Source organism: Merops nubicus, unplaced genomic scaffold, assembly GCF_000691845.1.
Source record: "Merops nubicus isolate BGI_N331 unplaced genomic scaffold, ASM69184v1 scaffold1710, whole genome shotgun sequence".
Classification (NCBI taxonomy): domain Eukaryota; kingdom Metazoa; phylum Chordata; class Aves; order Coraciiformes; family Meropidae; genus Merops; species Merops nubicus.
In genome coordinates, this window is record NW_008583334.1 from 19,723 (window position 1) to 35,380 (window position 15,658).

Here is a 15,658-nt window from a genome sequence, read left to right on the forward strand (position 1 = left end):
ATGACTGAGAAATATAATTTATGTCATCTAGTTTTAGGAGACTGTAAATAAGAAGCAGTAACTTAAGATTTTCAATTATCTTCGAGAGGAATTTGTAAAAGTTATCAGGCCTTCTTCATATATCAACACCTAATAAATATATTTTATTGTTATATATATGTATTTTCTTTACCAAAATTCAGTCTTCAGTTTAGACTCCTCTGTGTGACTCTGAGCATACTATTGCTTGTTTAGTTTCTATACTTCCTTTAGTAAAACAGTACTAGTTAGTTTCTTTCTTCTGAAGCAGTACCTTCTACCTTTTTCATGTTAATTTTCCTCCAGACTTCTTTTTCACATGGTTGATGGCTCTCTGAGAATAGGGAAAACTCTTTGAAACAGTCATATCAGCAATACCCTTCTCAATCTGTTAGCCACCTTTATAAACCTTAGCCAGTTTCTTACGATAGGGACTATGCAACTTTTATTGATATTTTTACTGGTGCTTCATTAAGTTTCTGCTCTCCACTCTCTACATGTAAAAATATTATCTGGAAAGAGTTTCTGGATATTTAGCAGAATGGAATTTCTTACCTGAAAATGTTATGTTGAAGCCTTCATAAGAAATTGAGAAATCAGATATAAATCGCAGCTGCGCAGTGAAGTTTCCAAAGAGGCCGGCTTTAATTGTAGGGGGTAAGACTGAGCCAGTTAACCTGGCTACGGGTTCTGTGAAGCTGCCATCTTCAGTGATGAGCAAATAGTCATGAGAGCTTTCAAGGTGAAAGGTATGAAAAATCAGCTGTACACCTTTAAAAATATCAAAAAGGGGGAAAAGAAAAGCATTTAATAGGAAGGTTTTTTTTTTTTTTTCTTCTTTTATACATAGGTGACACACCAAGTCAATCTCACATTACCTGGAAAGATTTTTTAAAAAAGTCACACATGGAATCAAAATCTGAAATTCAGAAAATATAACTTGCAGAGAACACTCGGGCTCAACTAATCAGTATGTGCATTATGGATGTTTGTTAAGCTCACTGTAAGTCCATACATCCCAAAAGAGAATTGATGGGATACAGTAAACAGCACTCTGTAAAACTAAATTTGAATTGTATACATTATATTCAAATACCTTTCCTGCATGTCTCTTTCACTTATTATCTCTACCATGATCTCACTACTAAACTAGAAGACATACTTTAATAATTGGCTAAAATATTATATTCAGGCTTTATTTTGGCATTTCCTGTAACACAATTCTGTTTTTTAATCACTTCAGGGAAATGCCCATATACAAGAACAAAGCAGATACAAGTTTTATACATGGTCTTCCACATATACAGATTCATATTTTCTGGGACTAGTCCTTTACTAAAGTCATGACTGTTTTTCAGTTGACAACTTCCAATCCAGCAAAGAATTCAATCTTGAATACAGTCAGGTTTTCAAATAAATTATTTACTGTGGGGAACATAATTCTTTTTATAAAGCCTTCTCACATATTTTACATTTAAAATGTCACAAGTTGTAAACAAAAATCTGGTCCATAAGAAGATTTTAAACAGTAGAAACTTCCAATATCCTTCCCGGGCTAGCACAGATAACAAAGAATTTTCTTGTCACGTAAAGGAGATTGAAGAATATTTTTATTATGTTTAGATTCATTGGCAAGTAACACATCATTAGTACTTCCTAGACTTTTTCCTCAGTTCTTTTACATGTTTCTCTAACAGATAAGGTGCCAAGCTTAATGGTATATCCAAATGTTACTTTACTATATATAACGTATATATGCACCCTAAGATCCTCAAAAGATTTTACTGAAAAATTTAGGGCTATTTAACAAGTAACTATTATTTTCATATATTTTATCTCTTTTAGTCTCTGCCCATTTTTCGGAAAATAAAATACATTTCATCTGGTAACCGTTAGAAGAATGTTTCTTTTGCAAAATAAACACAAACTAGAAACACCACATCTGAAGATATTTTGGGGAGAAAATTAAATTTCTTCCTCAATAGAATAGCAGAAAACACTAATTAATTCAATTCATAAAAGGCATTTTATTGTCTTTCTGTGCTCAAATTTTTTAAACATAGATATTACATACACATATGGAATTCATATTAAAATACAGATTAGATTCTTACCCTTGCCATGTGACACTTCAATAGTCCAAGTGCAGTTTAAAGAGTTTGGATAAAAATCAGGAAAACCTGGAGAAAGAATAGTTCCACTCTTCCCATGAATATATCCACCACATAAAGCTTAATAAGAGAAAAAAAAAAAATAATAAAAAAAATGTAGAGGGGGAAACAACAGAAGTCATACAGAAGTCCTGGGCTTTATACGTGCGTGTGCGTGTGTATATATATATATAAATATAAAGTCTGGTTCACTTTTTTAACTAACATTAAAATGAAAAACTGGGTCAAGTAATAAAATAATAAATTAATTCGTCCAAACCCATGACATCCACATTTGACAATATCTTTACTCATGAATTAGTCCTTGAATAGTCCTTGAAAGGGAGTTTAATTTCCATCTACAGCTTCTCCTGTTACTTAGAAGAATAGAAAAGTAAGTAAAACTTTGTTTCAGAATATTACAAGTATTAATTCCTATTGTAGTGGTATTTAAGAAGCAAGATTAATTTTCTTTGTGAACTAACTCAGCCCCCAAATACCTTGAAGCTGCTTTATTGCACTCCAGTTTTATCAAACAAAATATTTACAAAATAACATGGTTTGTTTTGGTCTTTTTTTTAATAATATAAAAGTTTGTAGCTGATTTATTCTGTGATGTTCAGGGGGAAAAAATGTGCATTTTCCTGTCTTTAAATGATTCAGATTTTCCCACCATAAGTAATTTATTTGGAATAGAATATTTTAAAAGACACAAGAAATATACTAGAAAATGTTTTATGCATACTAGCATTTGCTAAACGAGGCTGCTCAAATTTGCATGGCAAATTAATTAAAGTTTAAGATTTGCATGCTGAATTGCTCACTGATCTTTTAAATACAGCATGGTTGTGCTTTTCACTCATCTGTTGCTGTCCAGATTTTTATGTTAGGGGTTTTTTTTTAAGTTTAATAATCTAAATATTTAAGAAGAAAACAGACAAGCATTAAGATGCTTTTAGTCTTCTTCCTCACACAGAGTAATACACTTTGGCATAAACTAGATGGCAAATATACATGACAAAAGGTTCAATAAACTTACAGTAGTAGTTTGTAACTTGCAGTAGTAGTTTGTAAAAGCATATATAAAATATATACGTATGTGCACAAAAATGCTGGCATTATAGCTAAATGTGGTATTTTTTTTCATTTCTTAGTAGACTAACGTGTTTGTTAAAGTTTTAATTTTTTTTATTTTTTTTTTTTTTAATGTATTGTATGTATTTTTAAACAAGTAGAAAGAAAGGAAGTGTTTCTACATCTAGTTCTACCTCCATATATGCATTTCTGCATATAAGCATGAATATCCTTAAAGCAGATATTAAATACTTAGAAATAACTTACATAGATTTAAGTTTGAAATTCAAAATATATAAATGATCTGGCTTTATTTAGTTCGCCCTTGAAAATTATTTTCACGCTCCAACTGGACATTATAGCATTTTGAGAATGACACATTACTTAGAACTTCAACCACTGTCTCTGTACATAGTTATTTTTCTTCTTTGTTGGCATGAAACAAAGCAACATGCTTTTCCCTTAGGGACTTATTCTGCTCTTTTAATGTTTGAAGTTGTGATTTTGAGAACATCAGTAGTCTCCAGGTAACTGTGAAATGCTCATTTCAACCTCAGTTAAATCTGTCACATTACAAAAATTTGGGTCATAACTTTTTGAGCCTCAAAAGGCAAATAGACTAAAACAATGATTGCCTAACAGTATGTGAGTTATTTCATCTTTTCAGACTGGTTAATTCAATAGAGTTGAATATAAAACGAAAAACGCAGTAATTGAGTGTAACTCTTGTATGTTGCTTGCCCAGCAGCCTTACTCCAGAAAGGCTTGAAATTTTTTATTTTACACTTATGCTGGAAGTGGGTGATGGACCTGGGAAATAAGGACTCTCTTCATTGAGTGAAAATTACCTAAGTCTTTCAGCAATTCAACATTCATATGCAAACAAAAGAGTTGAACATTGGTGTTTTAACTCAAAAAAATATTCACAAATTTTTGTAAAAAAGTAATACAAAAAAGAATAGTATGCTATTCAAAGTTAAGATTCCTACAACAGTGTTTTTCAACTCATTGCAGCAAAGTAAACAAGAAAAAGGAATACATAAAACCAATGGAAGAATAATAAAAATGCTTTGCTCATTTTAAAATTGCACCTTATAGGACGACTTGCAATATTACAAAGTTCATCAACCGTGCCAAGAACATACAGTCTAAAATATGATCAGAAAACAATAGTTTGCTTCTGTCCTTGAAAAGAAGCAATAAACTTTAATGCTTACAAGATGAGCAAGTGTGTATGGTAGGTTAGTTTGCTTTGTAGTGATCAAGAGATTTTAACTATATAATGATGCCTTGGTAGCTTATATGTTTTGTGCACAGGCCAGAAGGCAGCAGTGTGAATTAGATGCCGAAGTGAGAGTAAGTGCTCAGATTTAACAACACAGTTTAAAACAAGATTAGAAACTAAAATATTTTGCTGAATCTATTTGAAAGTTTGCCTTTTGCCATTCCACTGCTATCATTGAAAACCTTGGACCTGAAAAGGGAGTTAGAACTGAATAATGCAAGTAAATAAAGCAGGAGCCTTTGTTGGTATGGGCCTGGGTCTCTTCCCTTCACATACTGATCTTTCATCACTGTCTTAGAACACAGTTAGAAGCATGATCAAGGCAAACATGCTTTTAAAGGTACTAATTTAGCAAACAGAATGGACAAAATAGGAAGTTTTAGGAGGATGTTTAACGAAAGAAGCTTATAGAGAATTTTCAGAGATGTTGGGTTCTATCACTATTAAAATAGTTACATTTATATCTTATTTTCTGTGGTTTCTATCAGAGGGCCTTTGCATACAAGTATACAAGTATCCCACAACAACAGCAACAAAAAAAGAGTTGAATTTGTAGCCATTAGAAAAAGAACATAGGAAAAAATCCAATAAAAAAGCACACAGAAAAATTTACTGGTATAGTTCAGTATTTTAAAAAATGTCTCATGAAATCTTGAGACAGTCTCATATTGCCTTTCTCCCAAAACAATTAATGAGATAACCAAAATTTCAAACCAAAAATGTCAAGAGCATTAATTACATAGGCTGATTTTGTTCTGATTTAATAGTGAGTACCTTAAATTTTGAGCAATCACTTTGGTATTCAGTATTTCAAATGTAAAACCCAAGGTTATTGGCTTGGCTTCAAAAATATTAATTGTATGACTGTGTTCATTCACAGCTGAACAGTGGCACCCTCTGAAAAATCTAATTTTTCTGCTGGTAAATATATACCTGTATGTTTCACTATACATTACAATACATGATTGAAAGTTGATACAGAGTTGTAAAGTATAGCTTTTGTTAACAGGAAAATCATTTTTGAAACATGGGTGTTGGTGTAGTTGGGAGGTAGTAGCGATGATAAGTTTAGTTCTCAGAAACAGGAGATTAACTTTCTTGGACCTTAAAGCTGGCATCTGAAGAACTTGACACTTACCATCACAGCTGGGTAATGCATGATTCCACTGATGGTTTCTTTCACATACGAGTGGTTCTTCATCACTCAATGTATATCCTGGATCACAACTAAAAGTTACTGTGGAGCGGATATTGAAGTTGTTACCATGGCGATGGCCATTCACAGGAATCCCTGGGTCGAGGCAGGAATCTGATTCCAGAGTAACACCTGAAACACAGATTTAATTTTTTTCTTCCCTCTTTTTTTTTTTTTTCCCCCCAAGATTATAAACAAACAAACAAAAAAATCCCAAACAAAACATAAAATGAGTAAGACAGGAGGAAGGAAGAGCCCCCCAAAAATACTTGTTAGCATTGTCTGAGAACTGGTGTGGTCTATAGAGCATCTCCTCTAGCAGTTGTTGCTGACTTAGAGCATAATTTTTCAATTTTCAATCTCATAGAATAGAGAAGATCAAATGAAGTAGGAAAAGACTGGAGCTCTGAAGTATAATTTATCCACTAATGACAAAAACAGTTAACAAAAGCACTGGACATCTGAAACTATAGGAAGACAGCGAGGTTCAAAGCATGAATATAAATGTTGCTAGTACATAACTCCTATTTGATCATTCTATTTCATCTATTCAATTTCTGATACTGTGGGACAATTCAACTTTCCTCTGTCATAGTAATAGTTATTTGATTTAGCAAAACTCAGTGTCAAAAAACTGCAATTGATGAAGTCAGTAACTACTTGTTAATTCCTACAGATACCATCCTATGCATCAAAACCAGAAAGACAATGAACACAGTTTACGCAGTTGTATAACTCTTATCTGACAGAACGAATCCTCAGTAATTATGTCTTGTAGCAAAGATTGGATAGTGTTTAGTAAATGAAGCTAAAGTTATACACTGAACAAGGAAAAGAAAAAAAAAACAAAATCATCAAATGGAGGGTCATTAACAAAGCATTATCCATTATGCTTATAGTGATAGCAAATGATTCTGGAATTTAATTATGTAATGAGCTATAATGGATATACACAAGAGAATAAAGACTCTTTATTGGGCCAAAAGGAATTTATTTTATTTTCTGTTACTATGTGTGGTGGGTTGACCTTGGTTGGCTGCCAGTCCCCTACCTTCTCACTCCTGCCCTCAACAGTACAGGGGAAGAAAGTAAGAAAATGAGATTAAAAAGCTCATGGTCTGAGTTAAATACAGGGAGATGACTTACCAATTACCATCACAGTCAAAACAGATTCAATTTGAGGAAGATTAATTTAACGTATTGCTAATTAAAAATGGAGTAGGATGGTGAGAAACAAAGAGAAAAAGTAAAAACACCCCTCCACTAATCCTCTATTGGATTTTCCTGGACAGGTTACGGGTAAGCTACAGGAGTGGCTTCTGTAAGAAGCTCCTAGAAGTTTCCCCTGTGTCCTAGAGAGCCAGTGCCAACTGGCTCCAAGATGGACTCACCTGTAGTTGTAATTGAGCCAGTCAGTGACGGTGGTAGTGCTTCTGTAATAGTGTATTTAAGAAGGGGAAAAAAAAACCAAACAAATGACTGTGCAACAGCAACTGCAGTCAGAAAAAAGGAGTGAGAATATGTGAGACACAACTCTGAAGATGCCAAGGTCAGGGAAGAAGGAAGGGGAGGAGTTGCCCCAGGCACTGGAGCAGAGATTCACCTGCAGCCTGTGGTGGAGACCATGGTGAGGCAGGCTGTCCCCCTGCAGCCCAAGGAGATTAACAGTGGAGCAGATACCCACCTGCAGCCCATGGCAGACCCCACGTTGAAGCAGCCCAAAGGATACTGTGGCCCTGTGTGTAGTGTCCTAGCAGGAACTGTGGGCTGGTGGAGAGAGGGGCCCACACTAGAGCTGGTTTGCCAGCAGAACTTGTAACCTTCTGGGGAATCCATGATGGAACAGTCTATTTCTGAGAGACAAACCCCATGGAAAGGACCCACACTGGAGCAGTTTACGAAGAACTGAAGCTTGTGGGAAGAACTCACACTGGGGGCCTGTCTCTCATGAGAGGGAACCCATGCTGAAGTAGGGGAAGAGTGTGAGGATTCATTCCCCCTAGGAGGAAGGAGAGGCAATAAACTGACTGCAAACCCCATTCCCCAGCCCCCTGCACCTCTCAGAGCAGGAAGTTAGAGAAAATTGGGAGTGAAGTTGAGGCTAGCAAGAAAGGAGTGGTGGAGCGAAGATGTTTTTAAGATTTTAATTTCACATTAACCTATTCTGATTTGATTGGTAATAAATTTATTTTCTCTAGTCTGGTTTGACTGTGACAATAATTGCTGAGTGATCTCCCTGTCTTTATCTTGAGAAAAGTTTTTATTTTCCATCTGGCTGAGGAGGGGAAGTGTTAGAGTGGCTTTGATGGGCACCTGGTGTCCAGCCATGATCAGCCCTCCACAACCCCCTTCTTCTCACACCTAATTTCACTTCTGCATTTGCAACTTCCCTGCCTCCCCACCCTTCCTCCAGCTGTGTGACATGGCTGGGCAATCTGGATTGTGGTCAGTCCATAACAGCTCCTCTCTGCTGCTCCTTCCTCCTCAGGCTTTCCCCCTGCTCTAGCATTGGTTCAGTCCTTGGTTTCCCACAGGTTCAGTCCTTCAGGATAAACCTGGTCCTGCAGGAGCCTGCAGCTTCCTTCAGGGAATATCTACCTGCTCTGACACGAGCCCCACCACAGGCTGCAGTACAGATATCTGCTTCACTGTGGTCTTGTCCTTGGCCTGCAAGGGAATACCCACCTCAAGGACTTCCTTCTTCTTTGACCTTGGTATTTGTAGGATTTGTCACTCCTCACTCACCTATGCAACATTATGCCCTTTCTTAAATATTTTATCACAGAAGTGCCACCAACTTGGCTGATGGTGCACGTCTGCTGGAGCTGGCTGGAACTGGCTGTGTCCAGCACATGGCAGTTGTGGCCTCTCTTCACAAAGGCCACCCCTGCAGCCCCCCTGTAACCAAAACTTTCCCTCCTACACCTGATACAACTGTGTCATATGCCTGGCAACAAGAATGACAGAGGCAGAACCTCTTTGGGCTTCAGATGGACGGGGACATTATTCCTTCCTCTATGAGAAGCTGAGCATGTCCAGAGGAAAACCTTGAAGATACTGGATGTAGTGGGTAAAAAGATGACAGAATATGAAGGAGACAGCCAGCATGAAGTCTGCAGGAAAAGGAAAAACTAGAAGCCGGCTGAAAACAGCAGGTAGCAAACACACAGTCAAGCCTCAGAGGGAGCCTATATAGGGTGTTTTGTAACCCAAAATTCCACTGATTTGTTAAAAAACAAACAAAAACAACACACACCACACCCCCAACGAACTGCCCAAAACCAGATTGGAAGTACATGTGTGTGTGTGGTGGGGGATCATTTATAAACTTTAATGTTTGTTCTCAGGCAATTATTTCTATTGACTTCATTCTGAAAAATATCTGTTCGGGATCTGTTTTTTTGAGTTTAGATTTCCTTGTTAGATTTTGGGATAAAATCTAAACACATCTACCTCAAAGCTTTAACACCCATTGCATTTACTTAATATTTTCAAACGAATTTTCACATTAATTTCTCTATTTTCACGCTGGGTTGGGAAGAATGCTATAAGTTGGCCTGATTTCATATGGGTGATGTCATCACTCTGTGATGCTGTGAGAGCCTTGAGCAACACCAGTTCTCCTTAGGTTTTTAAAGATTTTATGTGATTCCTCACAGATGACCTGAATTTCTAGCATGACTCACTCCAGTCTACTTTTTGCCAAAGATGTTCCTTCCTGACAGCATAAAATTCTCTATAGCAGGGCATTATGCATTTCCTAACTCCTCAGCCCCCTAAGCACATCCTGAAGGTGTTAGTCCTCTCAGCTCCCTGTGTAACTATTTCTGTGGAAGTTATACTCTCAGTTTACTGTTTTTACCCCTCTTTATTTATCCAGGACTACCACACTACCTTAGGAATAAAGCATATGAATTAGAGGAATTCAAAACTAAGGGAAAAAATGATTTATCAGGGCATAAAGTAAAGATTTTTGAATTATAGATGTGAGGGTTGGAAACAGGACTACAAACTAAAATATCATAAATAATGACACTAGCTTGCACAGAAATATTCTCTACAACTACTCTCTAACTGTTCTTAGATCTCAGCTAGAATTCAGATTTGGAAGCTTATGATCTAGTTTTCATGATGTATCCCTGACATACTTAAATTCTAGATGAGGAAGTTTCTTCTAGACTTGGCTGTATGCTCTCAATGCAAATGTACCATGTTAGCTGATGCAGTGCATTTTTAGTTTCCCTTCACCTGGCTTAATATAGACTCAAATAACCATTTGAAGTATATAATATTCTGTACTGTATATGCCATAAATAAATATTAATTGTGTATGAAATTTTATGTTTGATACACACTAGCTTTTTTCAGACAAGCTACACTTCATGTGCTGAAGTATACTAGAGTAAATGGTGGTCCACACTAGTGCTCTTAAATTTCCTTCCTCTTAGGGAACTCTTCCATCACTGCCTCAACACATCAACTGCTGTGGGATTCTGAGTCACAAAGAACAGATAAACTCATCAGTTTCTTTTTGAAAGGACAACTCTAGATTACATTGACTACGTTGTTGCAGATTTTTGAAAGGAAACCAAAAGCTGTAACAACTCCATCAACTTCCATGTTCCTGACTGAAATAGTGCTGTATAAATAAAAAAGTCAGTTCAGGCAACACAGCTTCATTCCCAGGGGAAAATATACAATATGTAAGGTTTAGCAACCCTGAACATAGCAGAAATTTCTCTTTGCTTCTTTGGACAAAGATTGGGTTTTTTTCTTAATAGGAGATAACGAAAGACAAGCTTAATAATGGGCAGTACTAAGAGTTCCGACTACAAAAAAGACAATATTAAACTATAAATGAGAAATTCTTGCACCAAAGTGATCAACTCTGGGCTTATAGTTGGAAAGAGCTGATATAATACTATTCATAACAATTGGCCCAGTAAATATAAAATTAAAGTCTGGGTGAAAAATATATGTCTTTTCTCTCCCACCCTACATAATGCAGTATTTCTCAATAAGAGCATGCTCAGTAGCTCCCTTGAAAAATGCTCCCTTCCATTTCACTCCATGTAGCAGTGGGAACTAGATAAGCTGATAATTCTATGCTACAATTTAATCATTCCCTTTTCAAAGGAACGTAACACGCATTCCAGAGCAAACAGTAAATATACAAATAAAAGATTTTGTACATCCCTGAATTATTGAAAAATATGGGTGATCATCCCCAAAACTTCATTCTGTCAATACTGACATTTCATCAAACATTTACCAACCTGTTGTTGCTAGCTATATTAGATGCTTCATTGATTATTAAAATGCATACTTTGCAAACACTCAGAATTCCAAGTGATTTTTAGAAACTGCTTTAATCATTATATCCCTTTAGATATCTAAAGAGGAAATGAAATTGTTGCTGTAAGCTTGAAGCACAAGAGCTATACAGTTTTATATACAATGTACTCATATATAATACAAAATTCTACTTTTCATTTCACAGCTCATATAGTTAAAATCATTAGAGAAATGGAATATTAAAGAGTAAGACAGCTAAGAAGTTGTCTCATTGCACAAAATGGATGAAGAAAATAGTCTGATAAGAAAAATAAAATGCAAAACAAGTCTGTGTACCATAAGCACTATGTTACCCATTCATGCTAGCTAGGGAGCAGTTGCTGTGTTATTCAGTGAGTCTCAAAAATGTTTTGAAAAATGAGAGTGTATCAGATGGGAGCTAGAGTGCTACTATTTGCCAGCAGTGTAGAATCATCCAGAACATGAATAAAGCAGATGACAAAAGTAATTTTTTGGACAGTAAGAGCAAAATGTTGCCTAAATAAAAGTTGTTCATATAAGTAGGTTCCTTCTAACAACTAAAGAAGGGGGGAAGAGAAGGTGTTTGAAAAAGGGAAGACAGAAGTGAGAGAGTGAAGGTGGACACAAGGTGGGGGTAGAGGATGAAAGGGAAGAAGGAGGTTGTGCTACTCTTACAAGACCTTTTAATGACTCATGTTTTCCATGTTAACAAACTCCTACTTTTTCTTAAATAGGGTTCCCAAGCTGGACATAATATTCTCTCTGGTCATCAAGTGAAGTGAAATAATGATTTTCCAAGACCTAGATAAAATAGTCCCATTAAAAAAAAAAAAAAAAAAAAAAAAAGTCGTCTTCTGTAATTATTTCCTTACTTATGCTTAGCTTTTTTTCTGTATAGAATTTGATTTTTTTTTTTTTTTTTTTTTTTATTTTCAGACCATTTCTTCAGTTCATCTACCTTGTTTTGAATTGTAACCCTCTCTACCGTAGTGCTTGCTATAATTGTAGGTTGGAATCATACTCGGAATTTGTAAATGTCCTTCATACATGATCATAAAAATTTTCAATAAAATTATCATAGTTTTGGATCTAGGGATCACAGCAAGATCCTTGAAAATTTGAATTAGACAACTACCTACTAATTTCTGGCTGCTCATTGCATAAAATTTTTCAAAATTGTTCACAGTGTCACAGAATCACGTAATGGTTCAGGTTGGAAGGGACCTCTGGAGGTCACCTAGTCCAGACCCCTGCTAATTTTGCTAGAATTTTTCAGTGACCTGAAAGGAAAGTTTTTTACACAGATGGGTAATCCTTGACTTTAAACAATTTTCCCTGACTATGTAAGAGAATTGTAATGTTTATCAAATACGTACTGATGTACATAGTAAAATGAGATGAATACTGCCTCAATGCATAAATAAAATATAATTTGTTTCATTTTTAAGATAAATTTTAGTATATAAGGAAATATTAATCCATAAATAAACACAGAGTTCTACATGTATCTGGCTTTAAGAAATAATTGCTCAAGTTTCTTTGAAAATTTCTTGCTTAAGCAAATGCAAATTTTAAAATTACTGTAATAAAAGGCAGCTTTGCATAAATGGAATCTGTGGATAAAATTATCTGGTTTCATTTAAGAAAAAGAGTAGGATTGCACAATCTGCTTCACAGAATGAGGCACTCTATAAAAAAAAAAAAAAAAAAACACACACAACAAATTCAAACCCACATAACTAAAGAAGCTAAGAGATCAGGAAGATATAAATGAGCCATAACACATGCTGGTTAAAGAATTCTTATCAGTAATTTTACTTAAAGACTATTATAGGCACTTCATTATTTTTTTTCCTTAGATGCATAAGAGTTAACCTGAAGCATCTTGCATTAGCTATGTTAAAAGTGTCAAGAAAAAGCCGGATTGCAGACATTTAAGGCAGAGAATTAACAAATTACCTTCATATATGAAGTACATTTAAGGGGTCATATTTTTATTAAAGCTGCATTACACTTGTATTTTAGCTTAATAGAATATTACTGCCATCTCAGCAGCAACTCAGTATAGATTATACTGAGCTTTTTATTTTAAGCAAAATCAAGATCCTTCTGCTTCACAGTTCAAGGATTTAATTTACTGTCAAAGTTATGACTATAATTAGAAGATTTTTAGAACACTTCTAAATAAGACAGTTATCTGGATTTCCAAAGAAAATATTCAGAAACTTTTCTTAAAATTTATAACTGATTGTCGTTTCTTCTACAAGTGTAAGAACTGTGAAACACATAGAAGATCTGTTGTGATATCTTTAACATTATCAACTTCTATAGCTAAGCCTATAAGGGCAATCAAAATATAATTTTGGTCTCCCCTGTTCCTAGTAGACTATAACATTAAGGTTTTTTTCTTTGAAAACACTGACTTCGTTGGCTTGTTACTCCAATGTTGCCATTGGAGTGCAACACATGCAGCAAAGTTACAAGGAGATAACTTCAGTTGTCCCAATATATATATTCAGTGCCATTCTATGATTCTATGATAACTGGGATGGAATTGGTAGACATGGCAAAGGACTTGTGCAATATTTGAATCTCTAGCGTAGTACTTGGCAACCAGGTGGCATCATACCTAAAAGAACTCTAACTCTCCATGCTAGGCAACCAAATACAGTCCCTGGATTCTACCTCAGATCAATTCTACTGAACTGTTCTCTGAACACTACAGATTGCATTGAGCAGATCTCTGTTGCCCAAAATGTAAGTTTCAGGCTCCAGATGCTTTTGTGTCAACACTGACATTTAAATGTTTAATCTGACAGCTGAATGTTATTCAAAATGACATACAAGCATAAGAGAAACAGCAGTCACTCTCTGTAACTAAGAAAGGATATTAATTTTTTTGTTAACAAGTATTGAAATTCAATTGTCAGATAATATTTAATGGGAAAGATAACACACCACAAAATATAAAATCTCACTGCTTAAACTGGTAGCTTATTTAATTAAAAACAAACAAAAAAAAATTGTCTTCTTACTAATTTCTAAACAAAAAATAATACCAGCTACCTTTTAAAATTTTACTTCTACTGAAAGAGAAAGATGCTTTATTCAGGGAGTCAACCTACTCAGAGACTGCAAGACAAAATTTTTAGCTTTTGTTATGACTTGAAAAATTGGAAATGCATTAGCTTTTATATAAAAGGTTGTGGTGTCTTTTTTGTTGTTATTTGTTCTTTTTTTTTTTTTAATTCTATGCATGGGATGTCTGTATAAAAGAAGATAAAGATCATTTAATACCCTTCTTTAAACTTTATTTGTTAAACATCTAATCCAATCTCGAAGTTTAAAATGCACTAATCAAATCTAATTATGACATTTTATGAGGCTACCTAGAGAAATAATACTACAAACAAGTGTCATGTGTGTGAGATATTAAATTTTTAATCAAAGATAAAAACCAAATATATGAATATTGTTCTAAGTTTCATAATCAGACTTTCCTTGTTAAGAATGTGTAAGGCAGATATTTTATTACTATTTTAATAGTTAACAGAACAAAAGACATCTACCTGAGAGGGGGCTTAAAATAAATAAAAATATATAAATATTTAAGGACTGTCTTATGAAGCATAACGGCAACTTTTTGATCGAATACAATCAGGTAAAAATCATTATCTGCATTTGACTCATGCAGAAACCTACCCAGAATAGAAAATTTTATTATTCTGTAGTTCACCATGAGATATTATTATGCATTTATTTGCATTTTGGAATTATCATGGACAAGGCCCAATTCTGCTCAGTACTACAAAGGTGTGTTAAAACTAGAGAAAGCAAAAGAGAGAGAGAAGAGAGGAAAAACCCAAACCAAAAATGAACAATATTTACTCACAATGGCAAGTTTCTAAAATTACTTTCCATTTGGTTAAACACCCAGGGCCATAAATATTCTGAATAATATACAAGAACACCAGAAGAAAAAATTTCCCAAATTACTTGTTTCAAAATTATCTGTCAGTACAGCATAGAGTAAATGTTATTTGTTCTTATACAAATATAATTACTGAAATTTATTTGTTCACATTGATTTGCACATTTTCAAATTGAATGTTATTTTCAAAATTAAATTAAAATCGAGCAAAGAAATATCAGCTTACTCTCATAGTGAATTAGGAAGCCAATGCTGGAACGACTGTTATCTGTAGTGAACAGCAGATACATGTAATTTCCTGTACTGATAAGAAACTGGGGTGCTTGTGTTCCATGGTATTCTCCAATTAATGGTGACGAGTTAGCTGGCCCATCTCTGACTTCCAAAGTATCATAATTAACTTCAGTCTGAAATCTGAAAAGGAAGATGGAAATCACCTGGTAGGTAGAGGAACAGTGTTATTTTATTTAATTGCGGGAAATGTAACCCATGTGTAACTGATCGAGGATATCCTACATATAAAATTTGCATATCTGTCATTCCATTGGTGTATTACTGAGGATACACCATTTGTAAGAAATGTAATATACTTGAGATCAACCATGTGACTGGGCTTGAGAAAGGCACTTAGTGGGGAATCTGGGTACAAAAATACAAATTGTCTCAAAGAAAACTGCATTATGAAGATT

General features: G+C 34.8%; 1 protein-coding gene across 1 annotated transcript in view; it reads right to left on the reverse strand.

Annotated features, from left to right (window-relative positions):
• LOC103772825 (CUB and sushi domain-containing protein 1-like) overlaps nucleotides 1-15,658 on the reverse strand; it is a 36,201-nt gene that overhangs the window by 8,063 nt on the left and 12,480 nt on the right. The window contains exons 4-7 of the mRNA XM_008940171.1: nucleotides 15,196-15,383; nucleotides 5,666-5,836; nucleotides 2,133-2,249; nucleotides 574-789 (exon numbers count right to left, since the gene is read on the reverse strand). Of these exons, the coding sequence (XP_008938419.1) occupies nucleotides 574-789; nucleotides 2,133-2,249; nucleotides 5,666-5,836; nucleotides 15,196-15,383 (692 nt within the window). The remainder of the gene's footprint in view (nucleotides 1-573; nucleotides 790-2,132; nucleotides 2,250-5,665; nucleotides 5,837-15,195; nucleotides 15,384-15,658) is intronic.